Source organism: Monodelphis domestica, chromosome 2 (assembly GCF_027887165.1).
Source record: "Monodelphis domestica isolate mMonDom1 chromosome 2, mMonDom1.pri, whole genome shotgun sequence".
Taxonomy (NCBI): domain Eukaryota; kingdom Metazoa; phylum Chordata; class Mammalia; order Didelphimorphia; family Didelphidae; genus Monodelphis; species Monodelphis domestica.
This window is the reverse complement of record NC_077228.1, coordinates 102,408,395-102,429,605: the sequence shown is the minus strand read 5'-3', so window position 1 is coordinate 102,429,605 and position 21,211 is coordinate 102,408,395. Positions and strand designations below refer to the sequence as shown.

Below are 21,211 nucleotides of genomic sequence, written 5' to 3'. Positions count from 1 at the left end.
CCTTTCCTAATAAATACTACGCATAGTTGAACTACTTGACAAAAGTTTCAAATAATGTAAATAACTAAGGAATATTGTACCTTTCTCATACAATACCTTCTTTTGTTCCCAGGCTCCAAAATACTAATCATTTTTTATAACCTTAATAATACTAGAGTACCTTCTAACAGAGGAGCATGGAGTCCTATCTATCTTTCTTCAAAATGAAGTATGACAAATAGACATTGTTTTATAGTAAAACTTATTTTGTGTGACAAACAAACTTTTGTTAAGTGTTTATCATGTTCTTATCATGGAGGACACAAAGAAATAGCCAAAAATAGTTCCTGCCCTCAAGGAGAGTGTATTCTTATGTGGAGAATATATATATTCTGTATATAAATGGATTCATACAAGATATATTCAGATTAGATGGAATATAGCTGTAAAGTAGCAACTGGGTGAACTGGGAAAGGCCTCCTATGCTGGGGACATCTACAGAGTCACAATAGGGGACTGCTAAGGAGTCACAAGAACGAAAGGCTGGAACATTATCAAAGCAGGGATAATGAACATTTATTGTGTGCTGCTATACAGGTTTTAAAGCTCCCCTTGAGAGAAACAACCTATCCTCCCCAACCCTCCCCAGATTGTGAACAGGGGAGTTGACCAGTTTTCAGGAGATCTTGGAACTGTTCATGCAGCCTTGAACTGAGAATTCTATGTTTTTGCGTACTCAGCAGGAATAGTATGTCACAAACACCTGGGAAGAGGAACTCTTTTTCATGGGTTCATGGAAGGTTCACTAAACTCCTAGATGAGATGTTGCTTGAGATGGGTCTTAATGGAAACTGAGGATTCTATGAGGTAGAATTTAGAAAGAAGAACTTTCCATACATGGGGGACAGCCAGTATAAAAGTTTCGAGACAGAAAATGGAGTGTATATATAATGAATAGCAAGTAGGCCAGTGTGAATGGTCCAGAAAGTGTTTGGAGGGAAGTCAAGTCACATATTTAAAAAACATGAAAGAAAGATAGGAAGGGGCTAGGTTAAGAGCCTTAAATGCCAAATAGAAGAGTTTATATTTGTTCCTAGAAGGAATAAGGAGCCATTAGAATTTGGGTCATCAAGGTAGGGGAAGTGATATTTGCTTTAGGAGGATGAATTAGAATGAGAAAGACTTGAGGCTAGAACTCTGGATCTTAATCCTGGGGAAAGATAATTAGGGCCTGGTCCAAACTAGAGTGGTGTCTGTGTGAGTTAAAAAAATAGACATATGCAAGTGTTGTTCTTAAAATGATATCTAATATACTTTTTCACAGTCACTAATGCTTATGATCATATATGTTGGTAAAATTTTTTTGCTTTTCATCAGAATTTTCAGATGAAAAAAGTTAATTTTGTTATAAAAAACCCAATTAATGCATTCATTATGAAACAAAAATACAGGCAACTTGGTACAATTTTATAACTTAATATGCTTGTAATATGCTACAAAGCAAAGCTTAATCATAAAGTATAAATGTGATCAGTATATTTGGGGATTCTTTTTTATCTCTTGCATGATCTATACAAATGGATATTATTTAGGCCTTAGAAGATCATACTGTTCGGCATGCGAAGATTCTTGAAGCTTTGGAGGCTGAGAAGCAGAAAATTGTTAAAGAGGTACAGATTCTACAACAGAATCGGAATAACAAAGATAAAATGTTAACAAGTGAGTGATGGAGAATATTGGTATGCATCTTAATGTAAAGCTGTACATATTATCTTATAAAAACAAGTATACGTGTAAGGGAGTATATAAATGCTTATGATACAAAGTTTTTTTTATTTTTATTTATTTTTATTTATTTTTTTAAATTTTAAAACCCTTACCTTCTGTCTTGGAGTCAATACTGTGTACTGGCTCCAAGGCAGAAGAGTGGTAAGGGCTAGGCAATGGGGGTCAAGTGACTTGCCCAGGGTCACACAGCTGGGAAATGTCTGAGGCCATATTTGAACCTAGGACCTCCCGTCTCTAGGCCTGGTTCTCAATCCACTGAGCTACCCAGCTGCCCCCTAGGATACAAAGTTTTAAAAAAAGAGACTGCCCACAAGTTTCTTACATGACATTTACATAGATAAGTGAAATTTAGGATCCAAATGCATCTTGTCTTTCAATTATATATCTTGTCTTCTACACCCATGATGGCAAACGTATGGCATGTGTGCCAGAGATGGCATGCAGAGACCTCTCTGTGGGCATGCCTTCCAAGGACCCAAAGCCCCAAGGTCCCAGTGTGCCTATCTCTGCAGCACAGAGTTCGCTAGAATTCCTAACTAGAATACCTGAGCGAATTGAAGGTGGGTTACTCCCTTCCCCCTCCCCATTTAGGAGTTAGTAAATAGGTCTCTACAAGATAGCATCTCTTGTAGGACAAGATTGCCTCATCCCATTCAGAGTACAATGGCCTCTTAATTACCTTTGGCCTGATTGAGACAGAAACAACATGTGTCTTTATTAGTAAAAGTAACCAGTGTCTTTACTATACAAAGTATTTTTGGGATTTTGGGATGTCTTTTGAGTTTGTACTTTAAAAATGTTCAAAACTGTAGTCCAGTGATTTAGGAGTAAGTTTTATGAACCTGAGGCCAGGCTAATAGCCTCTTCAATGTTCTACAGCTCCCTTTCCCAATTCCTTTCACAAGCAACCTTGGGCTGCTTTACTTTGCATTCTTAGTCCCCTCACCTCTTACTAGCCTGTTCAATTTTCATTCAAAGGGGTGCCTGCCTGAGGGAGACCAGGTGGGCTAGAAACTCTGGAAAATATAATAGTGGCTTGTCAGAGGTCGCATCTCCCAATCAGCCCTGCATCCAGATTAAAATCTGACTTCAGCTTTTGACCATTTGCTAAAAAGGTTAATTTGAAGGATACTCACATCAGGAAGGCTGGAATGAGATGGGTTAGGATGATGTCATTTAACCTGAAGGTTATATTTTCCTATAAATAAGGGGTTTTCCTGTAAGCTGGAGCTTTTTTGATTTTTTCTTTTTTTCTGGCCTACTTCTTTCTATCTTTCAATAAAGTGTTGCATTTGAAATGGCTTCTGGTTCCTTGGATAGTAGCTAAAGAGGGTATACTTTGGAATTTTCAAGGTCCCCTCAATTTCCACTTCACACAGGTTGAAAAGGAGTCATGTTTGAGGGGATCATAGCTTACATAATTAGAGGGGAGCAGAGTACTTGAGACCCTTGACTCTCCTTTTCCCCAAGCCTGACTACATTACCCACCTCCTGCCCAGCAGTCCAATGGGAGTGCTTCCTTCCTCCCCTGGGTGGAGTAAGGGGGGGAAGGGGGGAAGCAGTTTGCCTGGCACTCAGTGTGGGGAGGAGCACTGAATGTGGTCTGGGTGGGGCATGGGCATGGCACTTGGTCTGGGGGGGTTCTACACTATACAGTTAAAAAGAGAAGTAATGTTGCATAATGGATAGAGTAGTTGGACTCATAATAGGGAAGATTTAGCTTTTAATCCAGCTTCTGACCCATTATAAGTGTATGACAACAAGCAGCTTGCTCTCTTAGTCTTGGTTTCCCCATCTGTATAATGGAGATAATAATACTTGTACTCATCTGAGTTGTGAGACTCAAATGAAATTATGCTTTAAATATTTTTTAATACTTTAAAGTGCAATATTATAAGTGTCAGTCATTAATTATAAGCACCTCAAAATTCTAATAACCTTTTGAAATGTTGCTTTTCTTAGGAAAACAATTATTCTTACTCAGTTTATCATTTGTTTTGCACTAGTTCAGCCTAATTGGAATTTCATGAAGCTCTCAATGATGATCCAAGAAGCGAACACCATTAGCAACAAATTAAGAAAGTGTTATGTTTTTTGTAGGTGAGTGATTATTATTAAGTGATATTATTAGTTGACTATAAAATGCATTCTACCTTCTTCTACATCCCTCACCCCCTTGGAATTTTAATTGCATTTTTTACAATTATCTGGAGATTCTTAACATTTTAGTGTATAGAACTATATCAAAACTTTGTGAAGACTATAACCCCAAATGCCACTATGCATTCATAATTTGTAAATTATTTTTGTATTTAATGGTGAATAGCAGAGAAGCCAGACAGGATAATCTAGAGGAAATATGACTGGGAAACTAGCTTGGTATTTGTTGGTCAGATAAGAGAAGGTAACAGTTCTAAATTCTTGAAAACCTGAAATATCTCTGCAAGCATTTTGTTTCCAAAGTTTGTTTTAAAGAACAATTGTTCTAAACAGAACGTTTATTCTGTAATTATAATAACCAATCTTGGACTCAGAGGATAGTCAAAAAAGTGTTTCCTCTCTTCATTATAGAAGTGGGGTAGGGACTCTTAAGTATGGCATATAGTATGAGGCCATTGTGGACATGTGGTTATTAGACAATGGCTTACAAAGGGGAAAGGAGAGATATATTCAGAAATCAATGCAATATAAAAATATTAGGCATTGATAAAATTTTTTTAAAGAATGGTTATTTTTCTTTCAATTTTTAATCATTCATAGGAAGACCTAGAAATAGATTGTATATTGACTCATAAAATAAGTGAAGGTGGAAGGAATGCATCTTAATAAGACCCATGATTCTTTTAGCTTCATTACAAAAAGAAGGCATTAGACCCTGAGTAACGAGATTACTTCATTGGATTGATATAGTGAAATTGAATGGATATTTCATGATGCTGGAGTGGCTAACCTCAATTAAGTGAAGGAATTCCACAGACATTTCTATAAATGAAAGTCAAGGAGGTTATTAATTCTGAATAAATACAAAATTTAAATTTAAATTCATGTGCTCTAATAGTTTGAGTGCCTTACTTCTGTAGCATTGTCTTTTGGTTTAAAACAATATCGATATCTCAGAAAGATGTCTTTCACTTAGTTTATAATAGGTTTTCATGTCCATTGGTTTAATAAAAATCTTGGTTTAGCAAGTTAGTGAGATTCATTTTTGCTCTGACCAAAATGTTCTTTCACCACAGTTGTAGAGAAATTTATTTTCATAACTAGTTTTGCCAGTAGTGGGTCTGTTTGTTTCTGCACAGAATTGTAATGGCCTGTGTGATTTTAAAAATTAATTCGACAAGTATTTGTTGAGTACCTAGTTGTTACTAACTAGTTAGCTACTGTTAATGATAGTCTTGTGACAGCTATTGCCTGAGTCTTGGGTATGATGTATAAGAGTAGATCTGTTACTCCTGGTTGCCACACCTATGGTGGATTTTGATGTTGAGTTGCTTTCACTGCTTCTGGCACTTCTACCTTTTGCCTATGCAACTTAATACTCCCAACAAGTAGTTAAGTGGGGGGTAGGAATTCTTACCTGAGATTAAATATGTCAGTTTACATATTTTGAGTACATATAGGGAAGCTGTGTTTATCACAACCTGAACTTTAGATAAAAAAAATTTTTATACTTGAATTTTGAAGACTCTTTTCAAGTCTGCATTAACCAAATATGATGCTATGATGTTGGGTTTCATGCAGTAGCACTATACCACTTTTAAAATAAGAATTCTACAAAGCAACATGGCTATTAACAATTCTTACTTTTACAAAATTTTAAATTAACCTCATTGTTCTTTGAATTGAACTTTTGTAGCTCTGAAGCTTGTCATTTTCATGTAAATTTATTAGCCAGTGTGTTAGTCTTTTCTTGGCAGACTACTCTCTGAAGAATTAAAAGGGGCAATAGTCAGAGGCTCTTCGTGGGGTTTGAGCAGGCTCCAATATATAACCAAGGAAGGGCTTTGAAGTAGAATAGGAGCAAAGGATGTCAACAAAGAAAAGTAGACTAGAAACAAAAGATGAGCTGCTCACATAGGTGAAAACAAGCATTGAAAGGTAGACAGCATTCCACTGGTACCATCATGATGTCAGGAGAAAGTGAGGAAGGTCTTTTAACATGTTGCATAGATCCTTTAGATGAAATTATGGATGGACATGGATGAGAGAGGTATATTGATAGATTGAAATCTCCAGTGTTGGAGGAAACTTTCAAATTGGCATTTGATCCCATTAAAGTATCTAAAGATGAATTTAAAATATTAATAATATCTTCTCATTGTTAAAATAGCATGTTATCTTTGCTGAGGTTTTTTTTGAATGATAGTTCGCGCAATATTGCAAACTGCTTTACACAATTCATATTAAGTATTTTTTTGCTATTATACAAATATTTAATTACAGAAGAATTTTTGTCATTTTATAAAATTTTTAGTGTCTTATTCTAGTTAAGAAAATATTCCAAACATATTACATTTTTTTAAGGGTAAATGTTTAATTTTTTTTCCCTTCCATTCAGGCATGATATATCAAGCAAAGGAAATAGTACCGAGCCTTCTGTTCAAGTCCAGGTTCGTAATGTTCAACTGGGCATTTCGACTTTCTGGAGCTTGGAAAAATTTGAATCTAAACTTGCAGCAATGAAAGAACTCTATGAGGTATAGAATTTTAATAAAATTTTTTGTGTGGAGAAAAGTTAAGGACTTAATTTAATTATATACTTGGAAAGGGAGGAACATTCTTAGGCTGATTTATTATAAAACCTTTTATAGCTTACAAAAATGCCAAAGCTGCCAACAACATATTTTGTAGTACTGGAATTTTAATTAACAGATGGAAGGATGGAATTAGCATTTATTAAGCACTTACTATGTATGTACCAGGCGCCATGCTAAACCCTGGTAATACAAATACAAGCAATCAAGGAATTCAGATTTTTCTGGTTGGAATATGACAGATAAGGGAGACCTGGAAAGAGAGGTGAGGTGGCTTAGTGTCACGATGTAGAGATTATGTGGAGACCTAGACCAGAGGAGATAAACCAAAAGCTTAGTGTCTCAGGGGCAGATTCCAGAGAATGAATATGGTGACCAGAATGCAATCAGTGTGTGCCAGGAGGTAAAGTCAAAGGAAAAAAATTAACCAGAATAAATTCTTTTTTCTTTTCTTAGAGTAATAGTGGTATTAAAGGTGAAGATATCTTTTATGATCCTGTAGATGAATGGGAACCTGATTTAGCAAATACAACAGTCTCATCATTTTCTAGAAGGAGGTAAATAATGTATTTTTTCCCCATACATGGAGTTTTCATTTATTTTAAAGGAACTGCCTTTTTGTTTTGTTTTTGACATGCTTTATATATGTTAAAATAGAATCTGGCCATCTTTTATGAGGATTATTATAAAACTGGTCAAATTACAGTATATTTTAAGTATTAAATTTCTTGTCATTCAGGTTGAAGGGGAACACAAAAAAATAGTATTTCATTGCTGTTATGAAGTTATATGACCTGTCATAAATCTAATTTTAGTATAAAAGATTAATCATGCTTATTATTATTATTATTATTATTTTTTAAAACCCTAACCTTCCATCTTGGAATCAATACTATGTATTGGTTCCAAGACAGAATAGTGGTAAGGGCTAGGCAATGGGTGTCAAGTAACTTGCCCAGGGTCACACAACTAGGAAGTGTTTGAGGTCAGATTTGAACCTAGGACTTCCCCTCTCTAGGCCTGGCTCTCAATCCATTGAGCTACCCAGCTGCCCCCCATGCTTATTATTTTAAGTCCAGTTTTCTCCACATCTTGGCATCTCTATGATATTACATTATTAAGTTTACAATTTTAAATACTATCAATTATAATATAAGTACTCTTGAAACTATAAATCTGGGTGATAAATAGAGCATGTCCTCAAATATGGGAAAAGGTTCCAAATAGATATAAATGTTTCTTGGTAACTAAACCATAGGAAATTTTAAAAGCAGAGTGAAAGATTTCAAAGAAAAATCATTTCTATCAACTGGGAGCGATTTTGTACAACACAGTTCCCTGCCCGAGTTGATATAGAGAGAGTCTAATAAGTTCTGGTTTAATTTTAGCTGCCATGTGAAAGAGAGATTACATTTATTCTTCTGGGCCCAAGAGGATAGAATTGGAAACGTTCAGTGTGGGTTACAAAGAAGCAGATTTGGTCTTGATATGTGAAAAGGCATCTTAACCATTAGATCTATTTAAAAAGTGTCCAAGGCTGAATTTGGAGGCAGTGGATTTCTCATCACTGGAGGTCTTTGGGCAGAGGCTGGATGACCAAATGTCCTGAATGCTTCAAAGGGAGTTTTTAGATTAGACTTTATCTCTGAGGGTCTTTTGAACTCCCAAGATTCCATAGGTGTCAACCCCTTACCAGCCAGTTACCCAGCATCAACTTCTATTTCATGGCTTTAGACTACATCCATAAAATCAGCTAATTATTTTCCAAAGAAGTGTTATCATAAGATTAATCATGAAAGAGAATTTGGGGACCCATCATGAAATTTTGAAAAATTCACTCTTTAAGGGCTTCTGTAGAAGAGAGGATAATGACATCTGCTTTGATACAAATATATAGGTTTACTCAAGTTCCTTGTAGAATCTCTGGCACTTTTTAACCTCGGCTATCTTTTTTGTTTGCATTTTACCTTCATTTTCCATGATATCCCTCCCACATCCAAAGAGCAATTTCTTATAAAAAACAATAAGAAGGAAAGAGAGGGGGAAATGCTCTATAGCTCTTAAATGCTCAGAATATGCAGGTAGGGGAGAAACAGTTCTCTTAGTTGAGGCTAAATTTTGTTCTAATTACAACTCTTTTAGTTTCAATTTTGTTGTTACTATTGTTTCCATTCATATTATACTTAATATGCCTCTTGTATCTGATTCTGATTATTTTTATTTTGCATCAGTTCAATCAATCAGAAATCATTTATTAAGTACCTGCTGTATGCCAGGCATTATGCTAAGCTTTGGTGATACAAATATTAAAAAAAAAAAGATAGTCCCTGATCTTAAGGACAATACACAAAAGGTGGCTGAAAAGGGACAGGGAAATGAATGTCCTGAGCCTCCTCCTTAACTGGAGATTTTGGAGCTCATGGCTCTTCTCTCCAGTCAGTGACAGAGGATACTGATGAGGTTTGAGAACCAAGGCTGATTCAATCTTGCAGATGGAATTCATTATTGCTTATGGGGCAGTAATATTCCATCACATCCATGTGTCACAATTTGTATAACCATACCTCATTTGATGTGGACAATTACTTTGTTTCCAGTTCTTTGCAATTTCAAAAAATGCTTGTATTTTAGAGTGTGTTGGACTTTCCTATCTTTGACCCTTTGGGGAATAAATGACTATCGGTGAAATCTCTGAGTTAATAAAGCTTTCTTAGCATAATTCCAAATTGCTTTCCAGAATGATTGTTCTAGGTGAAGGCCCTGTGAAAACATATTAGGGTCTGTGTTGTTTTACAACCCCACCAACATTGATTTTTCTCATCTTTTGCTATTTTTGCCAATCTGCTTTGCTTTGCTTTGCATTTCTCTTAACTATTAGTGATTTTAGTACAATCTTATATTGTTAATAGTTTGTAATTATTCCTTTGAGAACTTTTTAGTAAGTAGAGTACTTGATGTTAAAATTATTCTATTCTAAGCAATATATTGGGGGAAAGGGAAAAGAGTGAGCAAATTAGGAGTTTTAGATTATCTATTGCTTTGGAGTGCCCATGCCTCTGATTCTCTCTCCTTCATAATTTGATAAGACCATACTTCACTTCCTAACTAAACAAGTCACAAATGAAAAGAACTTTAGAAATCAAAGAGTCTTAGAGGGCAGCTGTGTAGCTCAGTAGATAGAAAGCCAGATCTGGAGATGGACAGTCCAGGCTTCAAACCCTTTCTAGTTGTGTGACCCTGGGCAAGCCACTTAATCCCCTTTGCCTAGCCGTTACCACTCTCCTGCCTTAGAACTGATACATTGTATTGATTCTAAAATGGAAGGTAAGGGTTAAAAAAAAAATAAGTCAAAGAGTCTAACCCGTATATTTTACACATATAGAAACAGAGGCCCAAAGAGATAAACTAACTTGTCCTAGTGTAAGATGGCTGAATCTGAATGTTTCTCTATCAACTGTTAAAAAAACATTAAAGTATAAAAACATGACCTTTCTGATTCTTTCCATACCTCAATCTATTATCCTATATTAAAAGAAATAGGATTTGTTTTGGTATATAATATAGTACAGTATTACAACTTTAAACTAGGAAAATTTTTTCTGTTCCTATACTAATCTATTAAGACAATGTATACACTAAAACTAGAGAAATTCTTTGTCATGTTCCTTTCAAATTTTTTTTCTTAAATACAGACTGCTACTTTTTTTTTTAAACCATTACCTTCTGTCTTGGAGTCAATACTGTGTATTGGCTTCAAGGCAGAAGAGTGATAAGGGCTAGGCAATGGGGGTCAAGTGACTTGCCCCAGGGTCACATGGCTGGGAAGTGTCTGAGGTCAGATTTGAACCTAGGACCTCTCATCTATCGCTAGGCCTGACTCTCAATCCACTGTGCCACCTAGCTGCCCCCTAGAGTACTACTTTTAAGGGTCAACAGTGCATATACTGTGTATTTATAGTCAGCTAAATCAGACTATTTTATTGCAGAACAACAGTGTCTCATCCCAGTGCCTGGTAACTATGCCATCAGGGCCTGGCTGAAAGCACCACAGACTTACCCCTGAGGGCAGCAATGCCTTGGCAGCAGGACTTGAGGCTGAAGAGTGCAGAGCCTTGGCAGCAGAGCACAGAGTTGGCTACTGTCAAGGCAGCAGGGGCTGGAAAGATAGCTTAAGGGCAAAATGCTTTAAAACACACTACACAAAGAACATCACAGATCTACCTGTCCTTACTCAGGCTTCTGACTGGGAAGGGAAGATACTACCAAGGTAAAGCCCTGTGAGACAGAAGCTAAGAAACCAATGTCCACCAACATGCAGGAACCCCAATCCACTAGTGGCAAAAGGAATAATCAACAGAAAAAAAAAACCCTCTTGAATCTGAATAATTTCTGTGGAGAAAAAGAGTAAAATACAGAAGCAACCTCAGAAAGTGACAAATAAGCAAATACATCCAAACTTTTAAAAAAAATGGAAATTGGTCACAAGCTCTCAAAGAACAAAGGAGTTTAAGAGCCAAGTAAGAAAGTTAGAAGAAAAGTGAGAAAAAGAAATGAAAGTAATACAAAAAGAAATAACAGCTAAAAAAACAAAATTGCCCAAATGGAAAAGGAGGCACAGAAATCAAATGAAGTAATAAGCAAATTGGAGACCAGAATTGACCTGCTGGATAGACCAAACTGAAAAGGAAAATCAAAAGATTGTAGCTGACAATCAGTCTTTAAAGACTAGAATTGGGCAAGTAGAAGCTCATGATCTCACAAGACAGCAAGAATTAACAAAGCAAAATCAAAAGAATCATTGTAATTGGCTATTTTTGAATTTTATTTGGTGCACTTAAAAACCTGAGTCTGAGAAGGGGTCCATAGACTTCATCAAATTGCCAGGATTGGTTTATGATACCCAGAAAAGCTAAGAACCCTTGCCTTTGAGAAAACAAAATGGAAGTTACAAGGCCCAGAGCTACAATCATTTCTACTCCTGTCCTGAGAGAATGGAGTCAGGAGAGAGTATTTTGTGGAGACAGAAGGAACCGCAAGAAAAATTTAAGGAACTTGCATTTCTTTAAACAGATTCAGGAAAGAAATTAACAATGTTGATGAAAGCAAAGTTAATAAAATGTTGCTGCTGACATGTTGTTGTAGCAGCATTTGGAGTGTAAAGCAAAAATTTTGTTAAGTAAGCCTGGCTTAGAACACATGTTATGATTCATTAATAGAAAAGTACCAGTTCGCAAGCCAGCATGATATTAGTAAATGATTTTAGTATGTGGATATTCTACAAATATGTACCCACTCTGGCAGTGAAAGCAATTTTTGAAGAATTTTCACATATTTGATAAAAGTTGAGTATTTTTTATTAATTTTGTTCCCAAATACATTCCTCCTCCTCCTCTACCCAACAAGCCATCATATGTAAAAAGGAATTAAAAAAAGAGGGGAAAAAATTCAGTTCAGAAAAATTAACCAGCACATCAACTCAATCTGACCATATAGGCAGTGACCCATAGTTGTAGTCTTCTACCTCTGCAGAGGAGGGATGGAAATGTAATCTCTTCTGAGGAGCAAAGTTTAGCTATTATATTTACACATATAGGGTGCTTACTTTGACAAATTATTTCTGAAATTTTCTCTAAATACCCAAATCCCTGTTCCCCTCTTCTTTTGTCATTCTAATTTTTATTTTGTTAATATAAAATATCTGGGAGTATATTAACCAAGAGAAACTCAACAACCATATAAACACAATTACAAATAAAGTCAGTCCTAAACAATTAGAAAAATATTAATTGCTCATGGACAGGCCAAGCCAGTATAATGAAATGAAAATTGCAATCCTACCTAAATTAATTTACCTTTTATATCACCATACCAATCAAATTACCTGAAAAAAATTTCCTAGTGCCTGAAAAAATAATAAAATTCATTTGGAAGAACAAAAGGTCAAGAATATCAAGGGAATTAATGAAAAAAAATATGAAGAGGCCTAGTTGTACCAGATATCAAACTATAATAATACAATACAATGATACTAAGACAGCAAGAATTAATAATACAATACAATGATACTAAGAAATAGAACAATGGATCAATGGAATAGGTTAGAAATCAACACACAGTAGTTAATGACTGTAATAACTAATTGTTTTATAAATCCAGAGACCAGAGCTATTTGGGGAAGAACTATTTGACAAAAAATTTAAGGAAAATTGGAAAACAATATAGCAGAAACTAGGCTAATATAAAGTCAAAATATATATTTGATCTAAAATAAAGAGGGATACCATAAACCAGTTAGGAGAACATAGAAAGTTATCTGACAGACTTATGAATAAAGGAAGAATTTATGATAAAAAACATAGAAAACATTATGAAAAATGAAATGGATAATTTTGATTACATTAAGTTAAAAAGTTTTTATTTAAAATCAATACAACCAAGATCAGATGGGAAATGACAGATTGGTGAAAAAATTTTTTAGCACGGGTCTCTGAAAACCCAAATGAACTGAGTCAAAATTTATAAGAATACAAAGCATTCCCCTATTTATAAGTGGTCAAAGAATATGAACAAGAAGTTCCCAGATGAAGAAATTAAAACTCTCTGTAGTCATATGAGAAAATGTTCCAAATCACTATTGATTAGAGAAATGTAAATTTAAACAACTCTGAGATACCACCTCACATCTATCAGAGTGGCATAATTGCCAAATGAGTTCTCATCTCAGCTATTCCTAAACTAGAGCTTGAAAGTAATTCCTGAATCAGTTAGGGGGCTTACTGGGTAGAAAGCCAGTCCCAGAGATGGGAGGTCCTGAGTTCAAATGTGACCATAGATACTTCCTAGCTATGTGACACTGGGCAAGTCACTTAATCCCAGTTGCTTAGTGCTTGCCAGTCTTCTGCCTTGAAACCAATATTTAGTATCAATTTTAAGGCAGAAGGTAAAGAAAGAAAAAGTCATTTCTTGGGGTGCACTATCTGGATGCTGGAAAACCTGAACCTTCACACTCTTAACATTTCAAATCTCAAAATTGGAGGCTCTATTCTCTTCAACTAAAAAGGAAGAAAACAAATTCAAAAGGCCCAGGACCAGGCCCATTTCTCAGTGTCACCTAGCTTCTCCCCTTAAATCATTGTCTCATCAAAAACAGTGAGCAAAAGAAGTCCAGCCAAGAGTAGGGCAGCCTATGGGAAAATAGCCCCAAGTTATCATACTTAGAAACTAAGTGATCATTAATGACCTTCCATGGTAATTTCAATAGACTGGAAGGGTCAGAAGGTATATTACAAGAGGTAGGTATCATGAAAGGTGGAGGCACTCAGTTTAAAATACTTTTACTAAGAATTTAGCAGATCACCTATTGCAGAGCCAACAGAAATTATTTTAAGGGGTTATGTGACACTTCAGCCTATCTACTACTACCCATTCATCAGTAATATAATCTAAGTTAACCACTGAAATTTTATTATTTTTTTCATATTAATAGATATTTGATGAAATGGGATATTCTGCTTCCTTTGGAAAAAAGTGATTCATTATAAGAATATAACATGTAATATAACTTCATTTTATGGCCATTCTTTTTTGGTAGGAGCAAGAGTTTGATGAAGAATAGGAGAATTTCTGGATGTTTACAAGATATAAAAGTTCATCCAATTAAGAATTTAAATTCTTCACATTCATCAGGTATTTTTTCTATCAAATTTATTAATTAGCATTTTAGAGCATTTTAGTAACATAGTTAAATCATGGGGAAAATTTGCAAAAGAAAACGTTCTAGATTTTGTTAGTTTGATTAAATATTTGTGCCAGGATTTAATAATTTGACTACCATTTCATACTTGAGAATTTTTTCAAAATTATAACAATTTTAAAATGTAAATTTCTCTAAAATATATATGCAGGATTGATTCTGTGATTCTGAAATTATTCCTTCAAAGGATAGGTTTGTTTCAAAGATTGAGTGCTAGTTATAACAGCTATCTTTTTTGTTCATTATTTTCTGTTTATATAGGCTTAATGGAGAAATCCAGCAGCATTTATTCAAATTCAACAGAATCTTTTCTGCCTGGAATTTGCAAGGATTTGATTGGTTCAGCATTAGATTTCCTCAGTCAAAGTGATGATGAGGAAAAGACTATGGTAGACAGCTTAATTACTAATTTTCTTAAAATTCATGCTTGTGTGATTTCCATTTCCAAAGCTTATGAACAACAAGATGAAGAAAGTCAAGATAACTGTGAGTGCCATCTGAGATTTTTAGCAATTGCTTTCTACATTTTTTGCTATGATTTGAATTATTGCTTGTCATATTATGGATCGGTTTTGCCCATGTTAAAAATGTACATGTGTTTTCAGAATAAAATTTTCTTTTATTTGGAGATTGTTGCTGATCAATCTTCTGCTTTTTTGTAGTTTTTTCTACTGATCGAGTGATCCAGTCATTTTGTATACAGATGACATCTGCTTTTGAACAGCTTGTTGTTCTAACCAAACATTGGCTTGATGATTTTCCACAGTCTATTTCCAGACCTGACGATGACTTGACACAGGAAGTTAAAAAATTGGGAGGATACTTACAATTGTTTTTGCAGGTAAGTTGATCTGAATTTGTCCCCTGCCATCAGACTGCCCCTGAAATTTTTACTTAGAGGTACTTTAGAAACTCTCTTCTTGAGGGAATGAAACTATTTGGTCCCAAAAAGACTTTAAAGGAAAAGGGCAAAGTCTTGTTCTAATCAGTGGATTTTCTTTTACCTTAGTACCCAAAATGTCTGAAGGGGTGTCAAGGAAGCTGTGTTTTTGTTCTTTTCTTCTAGTACTCTGTAAAGTTTCTGTAAAAATGTGTGGGGAGGCAAGCTAAGGAAATGTTAACTTGGGACAGCTTTTTATACTGATGAATATGTACAGTTCATTACCAAAAGTTCTGAAAAAATAGGACAAATCCTGGATTTCTTCTTCAGCACTGAACAAACATTTATTCCTGGTCATATTTCATTGCATTAAGGTCTGAGTCACTTCAAATTATTATTGTACTTGAATTTTGTTGTACTAAATATTTCTTTTCTTTTTTTTTCCTCTTTAAAAAAAAAAAACCTATTGATTCTATCTCAGAATCAATACTGTATATTGGCTTTAAGGCAGAAGACTGGTGAGAGCTAGGCAGTGGAGGTTAAGTGACTTGCCCAGGGTCACACAGCTAGGAAGTATCTGAGGTCTGATTTGAACCTAGGACCTCCCATCTCTAAGCCTTGCTCTCAATCCACTGAGCCATCTAAATATTTCTTGAAGTTAAGTGGGCCACTGCCTGTGGCTTGGAAATAATTTTGTTAGATATAAATTAGAATTCGATATTTATATCTTTACCTTGTTTGATATATGTGCTGTTTAAGAAATTTAGACAGTTATGTTTAATGTGTTTTATTCATATTTGTATTTTTCATGATTTACCTCCCTATGACTAAAATTTCATAATCCTTAAAATTTTTATGAAAAATTGCTACATATAACTTTGCTTTATTGGAAGAGACTTTCTTTGAAGCAGAGTCTAAGATTGTTTTTGAGTTAATAAGCACAAGGTAATTAACATAATTAGCATATAGGTACTTAGCTCTCTTCAGATATAGTACAAGTATTATGCATATATGCTTTTACTAGTTAAAGGTATGCTAGGAATACTCAGTAGTAGGTCAACAAGTTGCCTATCCAACAATTTTACTTAGAATAAATGTGTATGAAATATAGTATAGGGTGGAAGAAAGATCATCAATTAGAATGAGAGGGCCTGGGACACAGGGAAGAAAGAGTCCAGGAAGGAAGCTGAACAAAACTGTGCTTTAACTGCCACCATTTACCTGTGCATAAGAGGAGTACCTCATTTGCAACCTTACACTTCCCATATGGAATGGACACAGAGTCAAGCAGCTTCCAAAAAGCATACCAGTGTACTAAAACACAAATGCTTTTTGGGTACTACATTGTACAAGGTATAGGTTTTATCCTTTAAGTTCTTATAACATCATCAAGTGGTTAGTATACTCCATATAGCTAGTTTTTATGTCATATTTTGCCATGTGACCACAAAAGAGGTCATGGCTAAGGTTTGAGAATTTAAACCATTGGGGAGTGGCAGCAGATGAAATCAGTGGCAAATATGAAGAGCTGTTATTGTTGTTAGGGTTCTCTGACATTTTTGTCAGAACACATATTACATATACATTTATATACATGTGTGTATATTTATTTCTGTATCTGTGCATATCCATGCATCAATACTTTAGGAAGCTGTAATTTTGAGTGTGTATGGTGAGAGCCATCCTAACATAATGGAGAGAGAGCTGATCTCTAAGGAAAACCTGGTTTCACATCCTCACTCTGACCTAGACTGACTATAAGACCTTGTACAAGCCCCCCTCACAGTGTCCCTGGCAACTAGCTAACATGATAAGTTTTTTTTTTAAATTTGGTCAATTTCAAACATTATTCCTTGGTTACAAAACTCATATTTTATTCCTCCCTCCCCTCCCCCTGCCCTTCCTGTAGCCGACATGCAATTCCACTGGGTATTACATGTGACCTTGATCAGAACCTTTTCTATGTTGTTGGTGTTTGCTCTAGGTTGTTCATTTAGAGTCTACATCCCCAATCATATCCCCTTGGCCCATGTAATCAAGCAGTTGTTTTTCTTTGGTGTTTTTACTCCCACATTGTTTCCTTTGAATGTGGATAGTGATTTTTCTCAGAGATTCCTCCAAGTTGTTCAGGATCACTGCATTACCATTAATGGGGAAGTCCATTCTATTGTACCACAGTTTATCAGCCTTTGTGTACAATGTTCTCCTGGTTCTGCTCCTATCGCTCTGCATCACTTCCTGGAGGTTAACATGATAAGTTTTGAAGCAGGTCAGGATAGAGTTGGGTAGTTGCCTATACTAATGAAGTCAGGACTGACCCAAAACAAATTTTGTTTTTTAATGTGGGTACTAGTTTCACTTACATAGGTCACAATTTTATGAAACAGCCTGAGGATTGCAGTGGTTGAAAAATTTAGGACTTGTCTGCCAACCTGGTGAAGAGGAGCCTTTCTGAACTTATCCTGAAATAGTAATCAGTTAGTCATTAGACTTTTACTTGAATCCTATCCAATCTGGTAACTGAACCTTGCAGAGCTTCTTTTTCACTGGTATTTCCTTTAGAATTGTAGCTTCTGGAAAAAAAAAAGAATGTAGCTTCTAGAACCCAATCTTACCTTCATGCCATGAAAGCCCTTTAGAGTTAGAACTTTGGTGAAGGTGTATATTTAGGTATGTTCGTATAAGTGTGCATAAATGGTTTTCTCACTTTTGTAATGAGATTTTCTCGAAACCATAAACCCTAGGAAGCTAGTTTGTCTTCATTATATTTTATTTACATAAATCTATTGGGAACTCCAGTGCACCAAAGTGCAACTGCTTTGCAAATTATAGTCTTAGAGAGTTGTGTGGGGCCTTGATAGATTAAATGAATGGAATAGATTAAGTATTTACTATGCACCAGGCACTGTGCTAACTACTTTGTAAATATCTCATTTTTATCCTCACAACAATCCTGGAATTATTATCTCCATTTTATAGTTGAGAAAACTGAGGCAAATAAAGATTAAGAGACTTGCCTTAAGAGTTGTATTTAAGAGTTACAGTCAGTATGTGGCAAAATCTAGACTTGAACTCAGAACTTCCTAACTCCAAAGCCAGACTTCTACTAACTGTTTCATGCTGCCTTTTACATTTACTATAAAAAACATTAAAGTGAAAATTGTTCTAATTTCTGTGACGCATAGTCAATTGTACCATTGTATATCAAATTAGTTTTCTCATATTTTCTTGTCACTGCTTTCTCAACTCTAGTATTCACAATCTAACAAACTGACTTATTTTAACGTTTCAGGGATGCTGTTCAGATATTTCATCAATGGTGAATGAGGCTCAAAAGAAAATGATCCAAACCATGCTACAGGCAGTAAAATATGTGGGACAGTTGGCAATTCTTAAAGGAACCAAATTGCATCTTTCAGAAAACAGTAGGGATGAAATGGTGTATCTTCAGGTAAAGTTATATTATTTTTTAAGACATATTGGGGAGCCAAGGGAGAGGTTGAGGTCCGGCTAAGGTAGAACAGTGGATAGAGAACCAGGTGGTCTTGGGCTCAACTCTGGCCTCAGGCACTTCCTAGCTATGTGACCCTGGACAAGTCATTTAACCCCATTTACCTACCTATTATCATTTTTCTCCCTTGAAACCAATACTAAATATTATTGATTCTAAGACAGAAAGTAAGGGCTTAGGAAAAAAAATGTGTGGGGGTATGTAAGAAGGTTACTACAGTAATGAATTTTTTAAATTGATGAGAAGTTCTTTTTACTTTTCTAGAAAAGATATGATGCATAAATTTCAAGAGCTTAGACTTTAAAATATTTTAATTGTAAGATTAAAGGATCTTGTTAAGATTGAGTAATCCTAATTTGAGTAATTGAGTAATCCTAAATTTTTCTTTTTATAACTATAAATCTATTGTCTGTTGATAGTTTTTTTTAGTGTGATTTGATCTTTTTTTAAAGCAATCAATAGAAATTATTGTCTTTTTGGAAACAATCATTACATGTTATATAAGAAAAAATGAGAAGATTGACAGTAAATAAGGGTGTTGTTAATACTTCTCTCATAAAGATTAATCATTTGTTTTGAGGAATATAGTCTACTTTCCATTTTAATTAAAATCATTAGCTATTAGTAACCTATAGCAAGAATGAAGTTGTCTCACAGTGAACTGTGAAGTTAGGCTTTCCCAATTATAATGTGTCATCATAGGTAAGTCATTTAACTTCTTAGAGCAAAAGGCAATTCTCATCAAAGTATAAGTTTCAGATGAATTGCTGATCAGCATCAGTGGGGGGAGTTTCCACATTTGGATTTCCCCACATTATTGAATCACAGGCCCTTCCCTCATTCCCTTCCCAAAAAGAGACTGAATTGGGATTGTTACAAATATGAGCTATCTGTGAGTAGGAATGCAGACTTAATGGATTTTTTTGGTACTGATATTTGTCATCAGAATACAAGATTCTACTTAAGCTAAGAAATAATTATTCTCAATATAAGTACAAGTTAAACTCAAAATTGAAAAATGTGCTCATTGCAAATATTATAGGACATTGGACACATGTCATTCTTTAGCTTATTGTTTTATCTTAATCTACTTAATGATTATAAAACATATTGTCATCCTGAAAAGCATCCATAAATTCCAGTGAAACCATTCTGTGATAATGTTAAAAAACATAAAACAGCATTTGAGTTTTAATGCATACATTTTTAGGAGGACTTCATAAATGCCATTTGTGATGGAGTAAGTTTAGGTATGAACATTCTTTTGGATTCTGGACTGGAAAAAATGAAGCAGCTTCAGCAAGAACTCTTAGGACAGTGTCCACAAAATAAGGTAAGATGAAAAAGCAGTTTTATTGACTATAAAACTGTAATAAAAGCCAAAAAGAGTGAATATTTTCACTTTACATAAATTCCCTCCCTTATCTGGGGAACTCAGCACTGAAGTAGCTCAGACTGTGGGGATGGGGAATGGGGGGAGGGCAGGGCAGAGCAGCAGAAGGGGCGGGGCCATGTGGAGTCTAGAGAGGGGCCTGGGAGTGTGGAATGGTCCTTGTAGGTTAAGAGTGATAACTGATTTTAGTCATGAATTTGATAGCCTACTTTCAGAATAACTGTAGACCTTTAGAAATGTGGATAGAATTAGTAACTTGCAGAAGAGACTGATTAACTGTGGAGTTTCTACACTTTTCTAGAGATGCGATTATAGAAGACCAATATGATTGCTGTCACAGAAGCCTTTTCTCTGGCAGCTACAGCTGGTAGCTCTCTCTCCTCTCAGTTACCATTCTCATTCTGCTGAATTTTGTTATGTCCTTTCTTGGTAATGTAGAAACAACTTCTGGAATTGAGATGGAGCAGTGCCACCTAGTGTCCATTTTGTGGTTACTTTTTTTTTTTAAACCTCTGATCAAAAGCACCTTATTTACAACCTCAAGTTCCCTTATGGAAAATGGGGCAAAAATGTTTTTTTAAGCCGTTTCCAAAAAGCAATGCTAGTTTGGTAAAGGAAAAAGACTCTTGTTAACACTATAACTTAAGACAAATGATGTCATCCTGGAAAAAAGTTGTGAATTGATGGTCTAGCCTTAGCAGAGTTAGGAAGATAGAGGTCAAATCTGATGATGGATCTCAGTGCAGCATTCTCACACTTTCATTTTTCTTATAATTGAGTGCATCTATTTAAAAGCATTCCTTCTCAGACTCGTTAAAAAATTCATGCTATTCAAACACTTGCTACATTGTTAGCCTTATTCATTAAAAAAGCCTTTTTCCAGGGCTATTTATATGCCTTTAATGTCTTCTTGGCACTTAACTGTCATTTGTGGCTCCAAAAAGTGTAAAATGCACAGAGGCCACACCCTAGTAAAACTCTTTCAGTAGATGAACTAAATCAAGCGGGGGAAATCCAACAGGCTACAAACCCATTGGTGAAGTAGGGGTGGGGAGTTCCCCCAATGGAATGGGTGGATGAGAACAGTTTGTTTCCAGTGCCTGAAGCAGGCTCTGTGGAGCACTGAGAGCTTGGTCAGATATGAAAGATGCCA

At 35.3% G+C, this 21,211-nt stretch overlaps 1 protein-coding gene across 6 annotated transcripts in view; it reads left to right on the top strand.

Moving 5' to 3' along the window:
* KIF14 (kinesin family member 14) overlaps nucleotides 1-21,211 on the top strand; it is a 72,379-nt gene that overhangs the window by 42,313 nt on the left and 8,855 nt on the right. For all 6 annotated transcript variants that reach the window (XM_016430027.2, XM_016430028.2, XM_056815695.1 and 3 more), the window contains 9 exons: nucleotides 1,572-1,698; nucleotides 3,774-3,867; nucleotides 6,326-6,464; nucleotides 6,978-7,078; nucleotides 14,113-14,207; nucleotides 14,536-14,760; nucleotides 14,937-15,115; nucleotides 18,447-18,605; nucleotides 19,876-19,998. In XM_016430027.2, coding sequence (XP_016285513.2) covers nucleotides 1,572-1,698; nucleotides 3,774-3,867; nucleotides 6,326-6,464; nucleotides 6,978-7,078; nucleotides 14,113-14,207; nucleotides 14,536-14,760; nucleotides 14,937-15,115; nucleotides 18,447-18,605; nucleotides 19,876-19,998 — 1,242 coding nt within the window. The remainder of the gene's footprint in view (nucleotides 1-1,571; nucleotides 1,699-3,773; nucleotides 3,868-6,325; nucleotides 6,465-6,977; nucleotides 7,079-14,112; nucleotides 14,208-14,535; nucleotides 14,761-14,936; nucleotides 15,116-18,446; nucleotides 18,606-19,875; nucleotides 19,999-21,211) is intronic.